This window comes from Chiloscyllium punctatum, chromosome 14 (genome assembly GCF_047496795.1).
Source record: "Chiloscyllium punctatum isolate Juve2018m chromosome 14, sChiPun1.3, whole genome shotgun sequence".
Taxonomy (NCBI): domain Eukaryota; kingdom Metazoa; phylum Chordata; class Chondrichthyes; order Orectolobiformes; family Hemiscylliidae; genus Chiloscyllium; species Chiloscyllium punctatum.
The window spans coordinates 1773950-1787489 of record NC_092752.1 but is presented as its reverse complement, the minus strand read 5'-3'; the positions used below and the strand labels follow the sequence as shown (position 1 = coordinate 1787489).

General features: G+C 42.3%; 1 protein-coding gene across 6 annotated transcripts in view; it reads right to left on the bottom strand.

Annotated features, from left to right (window-relative positions):
* Positions 1–13540, bottom strand: part of LOC140485532 (sodium/hydrogen exchanger 9B2-like) — a 191855-nt gene that overhangs the window by 67033 nt on the left and 111282 nt on the right. For all 6 annotated transcript variants that reach the window (XM_072583730.1, XM_072583729.1, XM_072583728.1 and 3 more), the window contains 2 exons: positions 9034–9161; positions 5696–5871 (listed from right to left, as the gene is read on the bottom strand). In XM_072583730.1, coding sequence (XP_072439831.1) covers positions 5696–5871; positions 9034–9161 — 304 coding nt within the window. The remainder of the gene's footprint in view (positions 1–5695; positions 5872–9033; positions 9162–13540) is intronic.

Sequence of the window (13540 nt, the reverse complement as noted above, 5' to 3'; positions counted from 1 at the left end):
CCTGCACTACCTCCTGTAAAAATGCCATCCTTTATTCCTAATTCCTCCGCCTTCGCCACATCTGTTCCCAGGATGACCAATTCTACCATAGAAAATCGCAGATGGACTCCTTCTTCCAAGATCATAATTTTGACGATGCTCTCCAGTGCATCTCCTCCACTTCCTGCACCGCCACCCTTGAACCCCATTTGTCCCAACACAACAAGGATAGAAGCCCCCAATCCTCACCTTCCACTCCACCAACCTCAGCATACATCGCATCATCCTCTACCACTTCCACCATCTACAAACAGACCCCACCAGAGATATATTTCCCTCCCCACCCCTAACAGCATTCCAGAGAGACCATTCCCTCTGCGACTCCCTCTTCAGGTCTACCCCTCCCAACAGTCCACCCTCCACTCCCAGCACCTTCCCCTGCCCACACCACTCCCCTCACCTCCATCCAAGACCTTAAAAGGATCCTTCCACATCCGACAGACATTTACCTGTACTGCCACAATGTCATCTACTGTATCCTTTACACCCGATGTGGTCTCCTCTACACTGGGGAGACAGGATGCCTCCTTGCGGATCATTTCAGAGAACATTTCTGGGACAGCCACACCAACCAACCCCACCACTCCGTGGCTGAACACTTCAATTCCCCCTCCCAATCCGTCAAGGTCCTGGGCCTCCTCCATTGCGAAACCCTTACCACCCAATGCCTGGGGAAGAATGCCTCATATTCCACTTTGGGACCCTGCAACCACACAGGATCAATGTGGATTTCACCAGTTTCCTCATTTCCCCAACTCCTACATTATCCCAGTCCCAAACCTCCAATCTGGCATCGCCCTCTTGACCTGTCCATCACCATTCCCATTTATCTGCTCCACCCTCCTCTCTGACCTATTACCTTCTCGCTCACCTTCAGCTACCTATTGCATTCTCAGCTACCTTCCCTCTAGCCCCACCCCCCTCCCATTTATCTCTCAGCTCCCTGGCCTAGAAGCCTCATTTCTGATGAAGGGCTTATGCCCAAAACATCTATTCTCCTGCTCCTCCGATGCTGCCTGACCTTCTGTGCTTTTCCAGCACCACATTCTCAACTCTGATCTTCAGCATCTGCAGTCCTCACTTTCTACTAATGTTCTATAACTTCCTATTTTCTATGCCCCAGCAAATGAATGCAAATATTCCGTACGCTTTCTTCACCACCCTGTCTATCTGTGCTGACACCTTTAAGGGTTCTGTGGTCTTGTGCACCAAGTCTCTTTGTTCCACAGTACTCCCTAGGGGCCCACCATTCATTGTGTGTATCCTCACCTTAATGCTCCTCTCAAAATGCATCACCTTACATTTATCAGAATTAAAAATCCAAGTGCCATTGTTGAGCTCAGTTTGCCAGTTTGTTAGACTATAGCCTGAGACCATCCTTCTCACTAAAAACAACACCAATGTTTGTGCCTCTGCAAATTCACTAATTATACCTTTTACGTTCACATCCAAGTTACATAACATACAGCAAGGGTCCGAGACCCTACACCTGGGCAGCACAGTGGCTCAGTGGTTAGCACTGCTGCCTCACAGCACCAGGGTCCCAGATTTGATTCCAGCCTTGGGCAACTATCTGTGGAGTTTGCACATTCTCCCTGTGTCTGTGTGGGTTTCCTCTGGGTGCTCCGGTTTCCTCCCACAATCCAAAGATGTGCAGGTCAGGTGAATTGGCCGTGGTAAATTGCCCACAGTGATAGGTGCATTAGTCAGAGGGAAATGGGTCTGGGTGGGTTACTCTTCAGAGGGTCGGTGTGGACAGGTTGGGCCGAAGGGCCCATTCCCACACCCTAGGTAATCTAATCTAATCATTAAGCCTGTGGTACTGTGCTGGTCACAAGCTTCCTATCACAAAAACAACCCTCCACCATCACCCTTTGTGAACCATTCTGGATCCAGTTTACCAACTTGCCTTGGATCCGAGGGGCTCTTAGTTTTTGGACCAGCATTCCATGTAGCACAGCTTAAAAATACAGGGTAGGCCATTTAGGACAGAGATGAGGAGAAACTTCTTCACCCAGAGAGTGGTGGCTGTGTGGAATGCTCTGCCCCAGAGGGCAGTGGAGGCCCAGTCTCTGGATTCATTTAAGAAAGAGTTGGATAGAGCTCTCAAAGATAGTGGAATCAAAGGTTATGGAGATAAGGCAGGAACAGGATACTGATTAAGGATGATCAGCCACGATCATATTGAATGGCGGTGCAGGCTCGAAGGGCTGAATGGCCTACTCCTGCACCTATTGTCTATTGTCTAGGACTTTGTCAAAGGCCTTACTGAAGGCCATAAACCACATCAACTGCACTACCCTCATCAAAATATTTAATATGCTTTTCAAAAACCTCAATTAAATTAGTCAGACTGGATCTCATTCTTACAAATCTGTGCTGACTATCCTTGTCTTTCCAAGCATTGATTAATCCTGTCCCTCAGCATTATTTTCAAGTTTCCCTTCCACTTACATCAAACTAACTGGTCTATAATTACCTGGCTTATTCCTGCTGTCTTTTCTGAACAAAGGAACCACATTAGGTATCCTCCAGTCAAATGGCACTTTACACATGGCTAATGAAGTATTAAATATCTCTGCCAGGGCTCCAGCAATCTCCTCCTTTGACTCCAATTGCAGCTTACGATATATTTCATCAGGCCCAGGGATTTATACACCTTTATGCCTGCTGAAACATCTAATATCTTTTTAATCTTTATATGCTCTCGAACTTTACCATCCCAAGTGAAACCTCCAGCTATAACATTTTTCTCCTTTGTGAGTACAGATGAGAAATATTCATTTAGGACCTCATCCATATGGATTGGCTCCACCCACACATTGCACCTTTGGTCTTTAATAGGTCCCACTCTTTCCCTAGTAATCCTCGTTCTCTTAACATACTTACAAAATGCCTTGGGGTTTTCCTTAATTCTATTTGTCAAAGATATTTCATGGTCACTCTTTGCCCTCCTGATTCCCTTTTAAGCACCCCCTACACTCTCTACACTTCTGAAGGGCTTCCATCGTTTTTGATACTCTGTATCTAACAAATGCTTTCTTCTTTTTCTTTGTCATACTCACAATATCCTTTGACAACCAGGTTCCTGGACTTGCTGTCTTTGCCTTTTACTCTTACAGGAACATGCTGGCCCTGAACTTTACCTTTAAAAGATTTCCACTTTCCAAATGTAGATTTACCTACAAGTAGCTGCTCCCAGTCTAGGTTTGCCAGACCTTGTCTTGTGATATTGAAATTGGCCATCCCCCAATTAAGACAGTTATCAATTTCCATAGTGACAATGAAACTTAGAGTTATGATCACTATCCCCAAAGTTCTCGCCCACTATCACTTCAACCACTCGACTGACTTCATTCCTCAGATTAGGTTTAGCAATACCCCTCTCTAGGAGGACTATCTACAATCTGGATGAATTGGGAGTTGAGAAGAGATATATTGCAGGAACATATCATCATCATCGACAGTCTCAATGACACTAGATGACACGGGTTTTGTTTCAATCAGCCCCACGAAGTTGACACATCTCCTCATTGGACTTAACAATTGCAGATCTCCATGACTCTGCCAGTTCTGCCACCCTGTCTTGCAACAGAAGGAAGAATATCATTGTGTTACACTGAGTTTGGGTGCCTGCTGTATCTGAACAGTGGAAGGAGTAGCGAGAGAATAGCTGGAGGTGGAATATATGTACACTCATTCAGAATAACAGGAAGTATTGCTTGGTGAATGATGGGAGTGTACTGCATAATGTGGTGTGGTGGCTAAGATCTATCATATGATGATGCACCCACTGACTTGGAATACCAGCAATGAATCAATCATCTTCTTATGGCACCATGGGATTGAGGGTAATTTAGCAGTTCGGATTAGAAACTGGCTTTCTGAAACAAGGCAGCGAGCGGTGGTTGATGGAAAATATTCAGCCTGGAGACCGGTTACTAGTGATGTGGCACAAGGATCTGTTTTGGGACCATTGCTGTTGTCATTTTTATAAATGACTTAGACGCAGGCATAGGTGTGGTGGATTAGTAAATTTGCAGATGACACTAAAGTCGGTGGAGTAGTGGACAGTTTGGAAGAATTTTACAGATTGCAGGGAGACTTGGATAAACTGCAGGTTTCGGCTGAGAGATGGCAAATTGAGTTCAATGCAGCTAAATGTGAGGTGATGCACTTTCGGAAGAATAACAGGAAGGCAGAGTATGGGTCAATGGAAAGATTCTTGGTAGTGTGGATGTGCAGAGGAATCTTGGAGTCCATGTACATAGATCCCTGAAAGTTGCCACCCAGGTGGATAGTGCTGTTAAGAAGGCATACAGTGTGTTAGGTTTCATTTGTGGAGGGATTGCATTCCAGAGCCGCAATGTTATGCTGCAACTATACAAAACGCTAGTGCGGCCACACTTGGAATATTGTATACAGTTCTGGTTGCCATATTTCGGGAAGGATGTGAAAGAATTGGAAAAGGTGCAGAGGAGATTTACGAGAATGTTGCCTGGTCTGGAGGGAAGGTCTTATGAGGAAAGGCTGAGAGACTTGGGTCTGTTCTCATTGCAAAGAAGAAGGCTAAGAGGGGATTTGATAGAGACATACAAGATGATCAGAGGATTAGATTGGGTAGACTGTGAAAGTCGTTTTCCTAGGATGATGACATCAGCTTGCACGAGGGAGCATATCTACAAATTGAGGGATGACAGATTTAAGACAGATGTCATAGGCAGATTCTTTAGTCAGAGAGTGGTAAGGGCATGGAATGCCCTACCTGCTAATGTAGTTAATTCAGCCACATTAGGGAGATTTAAACATCCTTGGATAAGCACATGGATGATGATGAGATAGTATAGTGGGACTAGCTGAGAACAGTTCACAGGTTGGTGCAACATTGAGGGCCGAAGGGCCTATTCTGCGCTATATTGTTCTATGTTCTATGGCACAGCTGCCGAACTTTCATATCTTGATACTGGGCACTGACCTCCCTGACAGCTGCACCCGCTCTCACCTCGGTGTGATCCATGAAGGTCTCCTGAGCAACTTCACCAATACTGCCTCCAGAATCACCACAGTTATCCTAGAATCTTACTTTGCGCCTTGGTGTTACTCTTCCATAATTTAAATTCCTTCAATATTATTAAGTTCAGTTTCTCTTTTGTGAAATAACCTTCCTTTAAGCATACATTTCTGGCTACAACAGCTGATATCTGCATAATACCGCCTGATCCACCAGTAAGCACAGAAGCAACAGACAGATAATGTGAGGCAACAGTGTGAGCTACAAACAACGATCATGTAAATGAGATGGGATACACCAAATTTGCATACTGACCAAATCAAAGGGAACCAACTTAGGCAAGACGATAATGATGGCTTATCCAGAAACAGAGCATGTGAGCTTCTAGCCTTAAATCAGTGCCTGCATTTATTTACATACGTCGTAAATTGCTAAGAAGAATCTGTGGTTTGATTTTTAAAATATCCACCAATTAAGTGACAATGTTAGAAACAACAATTCCAATTACTAGTTTCAAAAAAACTTGCATAAAGGTTATACTAGCAAATCAAAAAAAAATCATAAATACTTGATATGCTTGGGTTTTGAGAGCCAGACTGCTTGAGTTTGGGGCAGCAGTATATACATTTCAATACTAAAGCTCACCTGATGAAAAGGCTATCCCAAGACATGTATTGAAACCTGTAATAGACAAGATATCATCAAAGCTGCCTGCAGCCATTAGTAGTGTTGGGATTCCTTTGTCAACACCATAGCATTCCTTCTGAAGCATCAACATGCATGGGACAACTACAGCAGGTGACACAGCTCCCATCACAAACCTGGTAACAGAAATTATAGAACATGGAGGAATAACAAGATATAAATACACAGACTGTGAATATTAAATTTATTTGGAATTACAGTAACACAAATATTTTTGATAAATTGACAATTTTAGTAGGGCTGTACATATTTCATTGCTCTATCATATGCATACATGGTTATCTTAAAAGAGGATTTTAAGATAATGAAAAAGACTACTGAATGTTCCTACATTCAATAACGATCAGTATGTACCTAGTGCCTTTACAAAAAAGCACTTCATAGGAGCATTATGAATCAAAATATAGTACCAGATCATATAAGGAGACTCGGCAGTGTGTTAAATGAACTCCTTCACACCTTTGTAAAAAATGTTTTATCACATCTATCTCTCCATCTTTTTCAGATACTATAGGAAGGAGAGAAAGAGAGGCAAAAGAGGTGAGGGAATGGTATTTTTGGTTAAGGAAAACATTACTGCTGTAAGTAGAGAACATATTTCTGGAAAATTGTCTAGTGAAAATACCTGGGTTGAAATTAGAAATAAAAAAGGAATGAGTACTTTGATGGGACCATACTATTGACACCCTAATAGTCAGATGAAAATTAAGGAACAAATATGTGGAGAGGTCTCAGATATGTGTAAGAACAATAATAGTAGGGGATTTTAATTTTCCAAACATTGACTGGGACTGCCATAGTGTTAAAGGCTTGGATGGTGAAACATTTGTTAAACATGTTCAAGAAAATTTTCTTTATTAATATGTACATGTTCCTACCAGAGAAGGAGCAAAACTTAGGGCAAGAGATTGAAGTGATAGTAGGGGAATACTTCGGGTCTACTGATCATAATTCTATTTGTTTTAAAATCATTATGGAAAAGGACAAGCCTTCCATAAACGATAAAGTTTTTAATTGGAGTATGGCAAACTTTAATGGTATGAGACAAGAACTTTCAACATTGATTGAAGTAAACTATTCGCAGGTAAATGAACATCTGATAAGTGCGAGGCTTTCAAATTGTGGTTACAAGAGTTCAGAGTCATTATGTTCCTGTTAGTGAAAGGTAAGGCTGGTAGGATTAGAGGGAGAACTAGCTATTTGGATAGAGAACTGACTCGAAGGTAGAAGACAGAGGGTGGCTCTTCAGACTTGTACACTTAATGGTAAGGTCCTGGGGAATATTGCTGAACAAAAAGACCTTGGAGTGCAGGTTCACAGTGCCTTAAAAGTTGAGTTGCTGGTAGATAGGATAGAAAAGGCGGCGTTTGGTATGCTTGCCTTTATTGGTCAGTGCATTTAGTATAGGAGTTAGGAGGTCATGTTGCAGCTGTATAGGACATTGGTAAAAGCCACTGGAATAATGGGTACAATTCTGTTCTCTCTGCTATAGAAAAGATGTTGTGAAACTTGAAAGGGTTCAGAAAAGATTTACAAGAATGTTGCCACAGTTGGAGGGTTTGAACTATAGACAAAGGCTGAATAGATCAGGGCTATTTTCCCTGGAGCTTTAGAGGCTGAGGGGTGACCTTATAAAATCATGAGGGGCTCGGAGAGGGTAAATAGACAAGATCTTTGCCCAGGGCTGGGGTAGTCCAGAACTAGAGGGCATAAGCTTAGGGTGAGAGAGGAAATGTTTAAAAGGGACCTCAGGGGCAACTTTTCCACGCAGAGTGTGGTACACATATGGAATGAGCTGCCAGAAGTAGTGGTGGAGGCTGGTAAAACTACAACATTTAAAAGGCATCTGGACAAGTATATGAATAGAAAGGGTTTAGAGGGATATGGGCCAAATGCTGGCAAATGGGACTAGATTAATTTAGGATATCTGGTCGGCATGGACAAATTGGACCGAAGAAGCTGTTTCCATCGAGAGGCAAAGAATGATTAGGGATAGTCAGCATGGTTTTGTGTGAGGGTAATTGTATCTCACAAACTTGATTGAGTTTTTTGAGGATGTAACCAAGATAATGGTAGAGCTGCAGACATTGTCTATTTGGACTTCAGTAAAGCCATTCCGCATGGTCGATTAATTATTAAAGTTAGATCACATGGGATTCAGAGTGAGCTTGCCAATTGTATACATAATTGACTTAATGATAAGAGACAAAGAGTGATGGTGAAGGGTTGTTATTTGGACAGGAGGCCTACTACCAGCAGTGTTCCACAGGGATAGGTATTGGGTCCATTTTTGATTGCCATTTATATAAATGATCTGGATGAGAATGTAGAAGGCATAATTAGTAAGTTTACAGATGACACCAAAATTAGTATAGTGGACAGCGAGAAAGGTCATATAAGGTTACAATGAGATCTTGCTCAATTGGGTCAATGGGCTGAAGAATGCAAGCTGGAGCTTAAGTTGAATAAATGTAAGGTAATACATTTGGGTAAAACAAACAACAGCAGGACTTACACAGTCAAAATTTTGGCCTTGGGTAGTCTTGCAGAATAGAGAGAACTACGGGTTCAGTTACATAATTATTTGAAGTTTATATCACATATAGATAAGGTGATTAAGAAGGCATTTAGCACGCTTGCCTTCATTGTTCAGAACTTTGAGTATTGGGAGATGGGTCTCCATATTGAGGTTGTACAGGTTGCTGGTGAGGCCTCTTCTGGAGTACTGTGTCCAGTTCTGGTCGCCCTATCATAGGAAGGATATTATTTGGCTGGAGAGGGTTTCGAAAAGATTTACCAGGATGTTGCCAAGAATGGAGGGTTTCAGCTATAAGTAGAGGCTAGACAGGCTGGGACTTTCATCACTGGAGCATAGGAGGTTGAGGGGTGATCTTATAGAGATTTATTAAATAATGAGAGATATAGTTAAGGTGAATGGCAGATCTTTTCCCTAAGGTGGGGAGATTTCAAGATTGGGGGAATATTTATAACATGAGAGGAGAAAGATTTAAAAGGGCCCTGAGGGCCAACTTTCTCACACAGAGAAAGTTTGTATGTGGAATGAACCACCTGAGGAAATGGTAGATGCAGGTACAGTTAAAACATTTAAAATACACTTGAACATGTACATGAACAGGAAAGGTTTGGAGGGATATGGGCCTCTAACTTGTAAAATAAAGTAAAAAAACCATCAAATTATATTTATTCAAAGATCCAAAAGATTCTAAAATCTACATATATTTATGTGTAGTTAATGTTCTTTTAATAAATGCACTTACCCCAAGATAAAACTCCATGACCAGGGCAGATGCAGTAGATAGTGTCCAAGAACTGCACAAACACAAGCTTCACTAAGACAAGGGCCAAATGCTAGCCTAAGACACACAGCCTTCAGTTTCCGAAGAGCCTAAGAATCAAAGTTTCTTGTGTTACCTTAAAAGGAGTAAAAATTAACACAAAACTATAGCAAAGACAATGATTTCCCCTCAGGTTAAAAAGTGATTTCACTCTGAAAATGTGTTCGATGGTGGAGTATTGACAACCCCATGGCTAGAGAAGTCTAAGGATTCACAACCCTGAAAACTCTAATTTCGTTTTTAAACGAATGACCCCTTATCCTGAGACTGTGCCTGGTGTTCCGAATGTTCCATTAAGCCCTTCAGAATCTTGTATTTTTCAATGGATCACCTCTCACAATTCTATACTTCAAAGAACATAGGATTGACTTGGTCAATCTCTTATCTTTGGACTACCTCCTCATTCCAGGAACTAAATTAGCAAACTTGCATTGCATTTTTCCAATGTATGCCTATCCCTCCTTAAATATGACATCAAATTGTAAAGTATCCCAGATGTGACTCCACAAAACCATGTACAATTTAACAAGACTTGCTTATTCTTATACTCTAATTCCCTTGCCATAAAGACTAACATGACATTTGTCTTCCTGACAGTACATAGGTAGAGCAGACAAACTTTATGTTCTTTGGACAAGTACCCCCGAGCCTCTTTGAACATCTACTTTTACAAGTTTTATGTCTTATAAAATATATTCTGTTTTTCTATTCTTACTGCCAAGTGCATAATCTCACACTTCCCAACTTTATGAAAAGTAACTAAATGAAAATGTAGGTGGTCCAATTAAGAGGGTTGGCAGATGACATGAAATTGGTGGATTTGTGGATAATGAGCAAGGTTATGAAAGGATACAGCTGGATATAGATCAGTTGGAAAGTCGGGCAGAGAGTCAGAAGATGGAGTTTAATCCGGATAAGTGTGAGGTGAATCATTTTGGGAGGTCAACATGGAAGATGAAAAATACAGTAAATGGCAGGAACCTTCCATAACTCCCTGGAAGTCACAAGTCAATAAAGTGGTAAAGAAGGCATACAGCATGCTTGCCTTCAACTGATTGGAGCATCGAGTATAAAAGTTAGCAGGGCATGTTGTAGCTGTCTAAAACTTTAATTCAGCCACATTTGGAGTACTGTGAGCAGTGCTGGTCACTACGCTATAAGAAGAATGTGGAGGCTTTGTGAGGTTGTAAAAGAGATTTACCTGGATGCCGGCTGGATTGGAGTGTTTTAACTATAAGGACAGGCTGGACAAACTTGAATTGTTTTCACTCCTATTGGAGGCTGAGAGGTGACCTGATAGAAGTATATAAAATTATGAGAGGCATAGGTAGGATGGATTGTCAAATCTTTTTTCAACGATTAAAAATCTAATACTAGGGAGAATAAGTTTAAGGTGAGAAGAGAAAAGTTTAAGGGAGATGAGCAAGGAAAGTTTTTTTTTAAAAAATAGAGGATGGTAGGTACATGGAATGTTTTGAAAATGAGTTTCTGGAAAAGTGCAACAGGTCAGGCAGCATCTAAGGAGCAGAAGAATCGACATTTCGGGCATGAGCCCTTCTTCAGGAATCAGGCTGCGCTTTTCCAGCAACACATTTTCGGCTCTGATCTCCGCCATCTGCATCCTCACTTTCTCCAACATGGAATGTTTTGCCAGGGCAGTTAGTAAAAGCAAATACACTACCAATGTTTAAGAGGCATTTAGACAGACACATGAACAGGCAGGGAATAGAGGGGTATGGATCATGTGTTAGGTGGATAAGTTTAGAATGGCATCATGGTGGGCACAGACATGACGTGCTGAAGGGCCTGTTCCCATGCTGCACTGTTCTACATTCTATATTAATACTCCATTTGCCACATTATTGACCATTCACTTAACTGTTCAAATATGTGCAGGCTCCTTTTGCAGTCCACACAGCTTAGATACTCACCTAGCTTTGTATTCATCAGTAAACTTAAATTATTTTATGTCCCTTAGAGTCACAGAGTCCTACTGCACAAGACAGGCCTTTTGGCCCAAACTGGTCCATGCCAACCAAAATGTCCATCCACGCTAACCCCATTTCTCTGCACTTGGCTCACATCCTTCTAAGGGAAAAAGTGAGGACTGCAGATGCTGGAGATCAGAGTCGAGAGTGTGGTGTCGGAAAAGCACAGCAGGCCAGGCAGCATCTGAGGAGCAGAAGAATCGACATCTCAGGCATAAGCCCTCCATCAGGAATGAGGATTGTGAGCCGGGGGAGGGGGGGAGGCGTGGTGCTGAGAGATAAATGGGAGGGGGGTGGGGTTGGGGGCAAGGTACCTGAGAATGCGATAGGTAGATGAAGGTGAGGGAGAAGGTGATAGGTCAGAGAGGAAGGTGGAGCGAATAGATGGGAAAGGTGATGGACAGGTCAGGAGGGCGGGTTGGAGGCTTGGGACTGGGATATGGTGGGGGTAAGAGAAATGAGGAAACTGTTGAAATCTACATTGATCCCGTGTGGTTGCAGGGTCCCTTTCCCTCCCATTCCACCAAGGACATGCAGGTCCTGGGTCTCTTCCATCACCAAACTCTCACCACCCATCGCCTGGAGGAAGAGCGCCTCATATTCCGTCCTGGGACCCTGTAACCCACACGGGATCAATGTGGATCTCACCAGTTTCCTCATTTCCCCTAACCCTACATTATCCCAATCTGAAGCCTCCAACTCAGCACCATCCTCCCGACCTATCCATCACCTTTCCCATCTATTTACTCCACCCTCTTCTCCGACCTATCACCTTCTCCCTCACCTTCATCCATCTATCGCATTCTCAGCTACCTTCCCCACAATCTCATCCCTTCCCATTTATCTCTCAGTCCCCGAGCCCACAAGCCGCATTCCTGATGGAGAGCTTATGCCCGAAACGTTGATTCTCCTGCTCCTCAGATGCTGCCTGACCTCCTGCGGTTTTCCAGCACCACACTCTCAAATATATCCTTCTAAACCTTTCCTATCTATGTATTTGTCCAAATGCCTTTTAAAAATGTTGTTAATGTACCTGCCTCAACCACTTCTGCTGGCAGCTCATTCCATACGCATACCACCCTCTGTGTAAAAAAGTTGCCCCTCAGGTTCCCTTTTAGTCTTTCCCCTCTGACCTTAAACTGATGCCCTTTAGCCCCCAATTCCCCAATCCTGGGAAAAAGATTGAGTGCATTCACCCTATCCATGCCTCTCATGACCTTATACACTTCTGTAAGATACCCCCTCAGTTCCTATACTCGAAATAAAAAAGTCCTAGCTTGTCCAACCTCGCTCTATAACTCAGACCATTGACTCCCAGCAACATCCTTGTAAATTTCTTCTGCACTCTTTCCAGTTTAATCACATCTTTCCTATAGCAAGGTGCCTAATTCTGAAAACAATACTCCAAGTATTGCCTCACCAACATCTTGTATAACAGCAACATACTTCCCATCTTCTATACTCAATGCCCTGACTGATGAAGGCCAGTGTGCCAAGCCTTCTTCACTGCCCTGTCGACCTGTGACTCCACTTTCAGAGAACTTTGCACCTGAACTCCAAGGTCCCTCCATTCCACTACATTCCTTAAGGCCCTACCATTCACCATGAAACCCCTGCCTTGATTTGACTTTCCAAAATGCAAGATCTCACACCTTCATTAATTTTTTAAAAATTAGCTTTTTTTTAATCAACCTATTCAGAGGTGTTTGCTGGAGTAGGTGGGACTTGAACCCAGGGCTCCTGATTCAGAGTAGGGACACTACCATTGCATCACAAGGTGGTCCTTAGTCCCTTCATTACAGTTACTAATATAGATTGGAAACAGCTGTAGTCCCAGTAATGATCCTTATAGCTTTCCATTCATCACAACCTTCCAAATTGAAAATGTTTTCTTTATTCCTACTTTTGCTTTCTGCTCATTAATAAATTTTCTAATCATGCTAGCATACTAATTATTTATTAATATATTAACCTCAACACCACATTATTAACATTTTCTGGCATTTTATCAAATGCCATTTGGAAATCCAAACATACTACATTCACTGGTTTCTTTCCCCTTAATATGCCCTACTATAAAAATCTAAAATATGTCAAACAAGATTCTGTTTTGTAAAAACACGTTGATTTAGAAAATCAGAAGGCTTCCTGACCTGCTAACCGACAACACACTAATTGGCCTGCAGCTATTTTCTGACTTCCTCCTTTCTTGAATAGCCAAGCCACACGTACTAAGTTTCAATCTGCTGGAAAGTTGAAAAATTACAACTAGTGCATTCACCAACTCTACAGCTACCTTTTTTGAACCTTTGAGTGTAAACCATTCAGATCCTGGGGATTGTTGTTCCTCTTTTCAACAAGGGTAATAGAGAAATCCCTGGCAATGACAGACTAGTCAGTCTTATGTCTGTGGTCAGCAAAGTTTTGGAAAGAATTCTGAG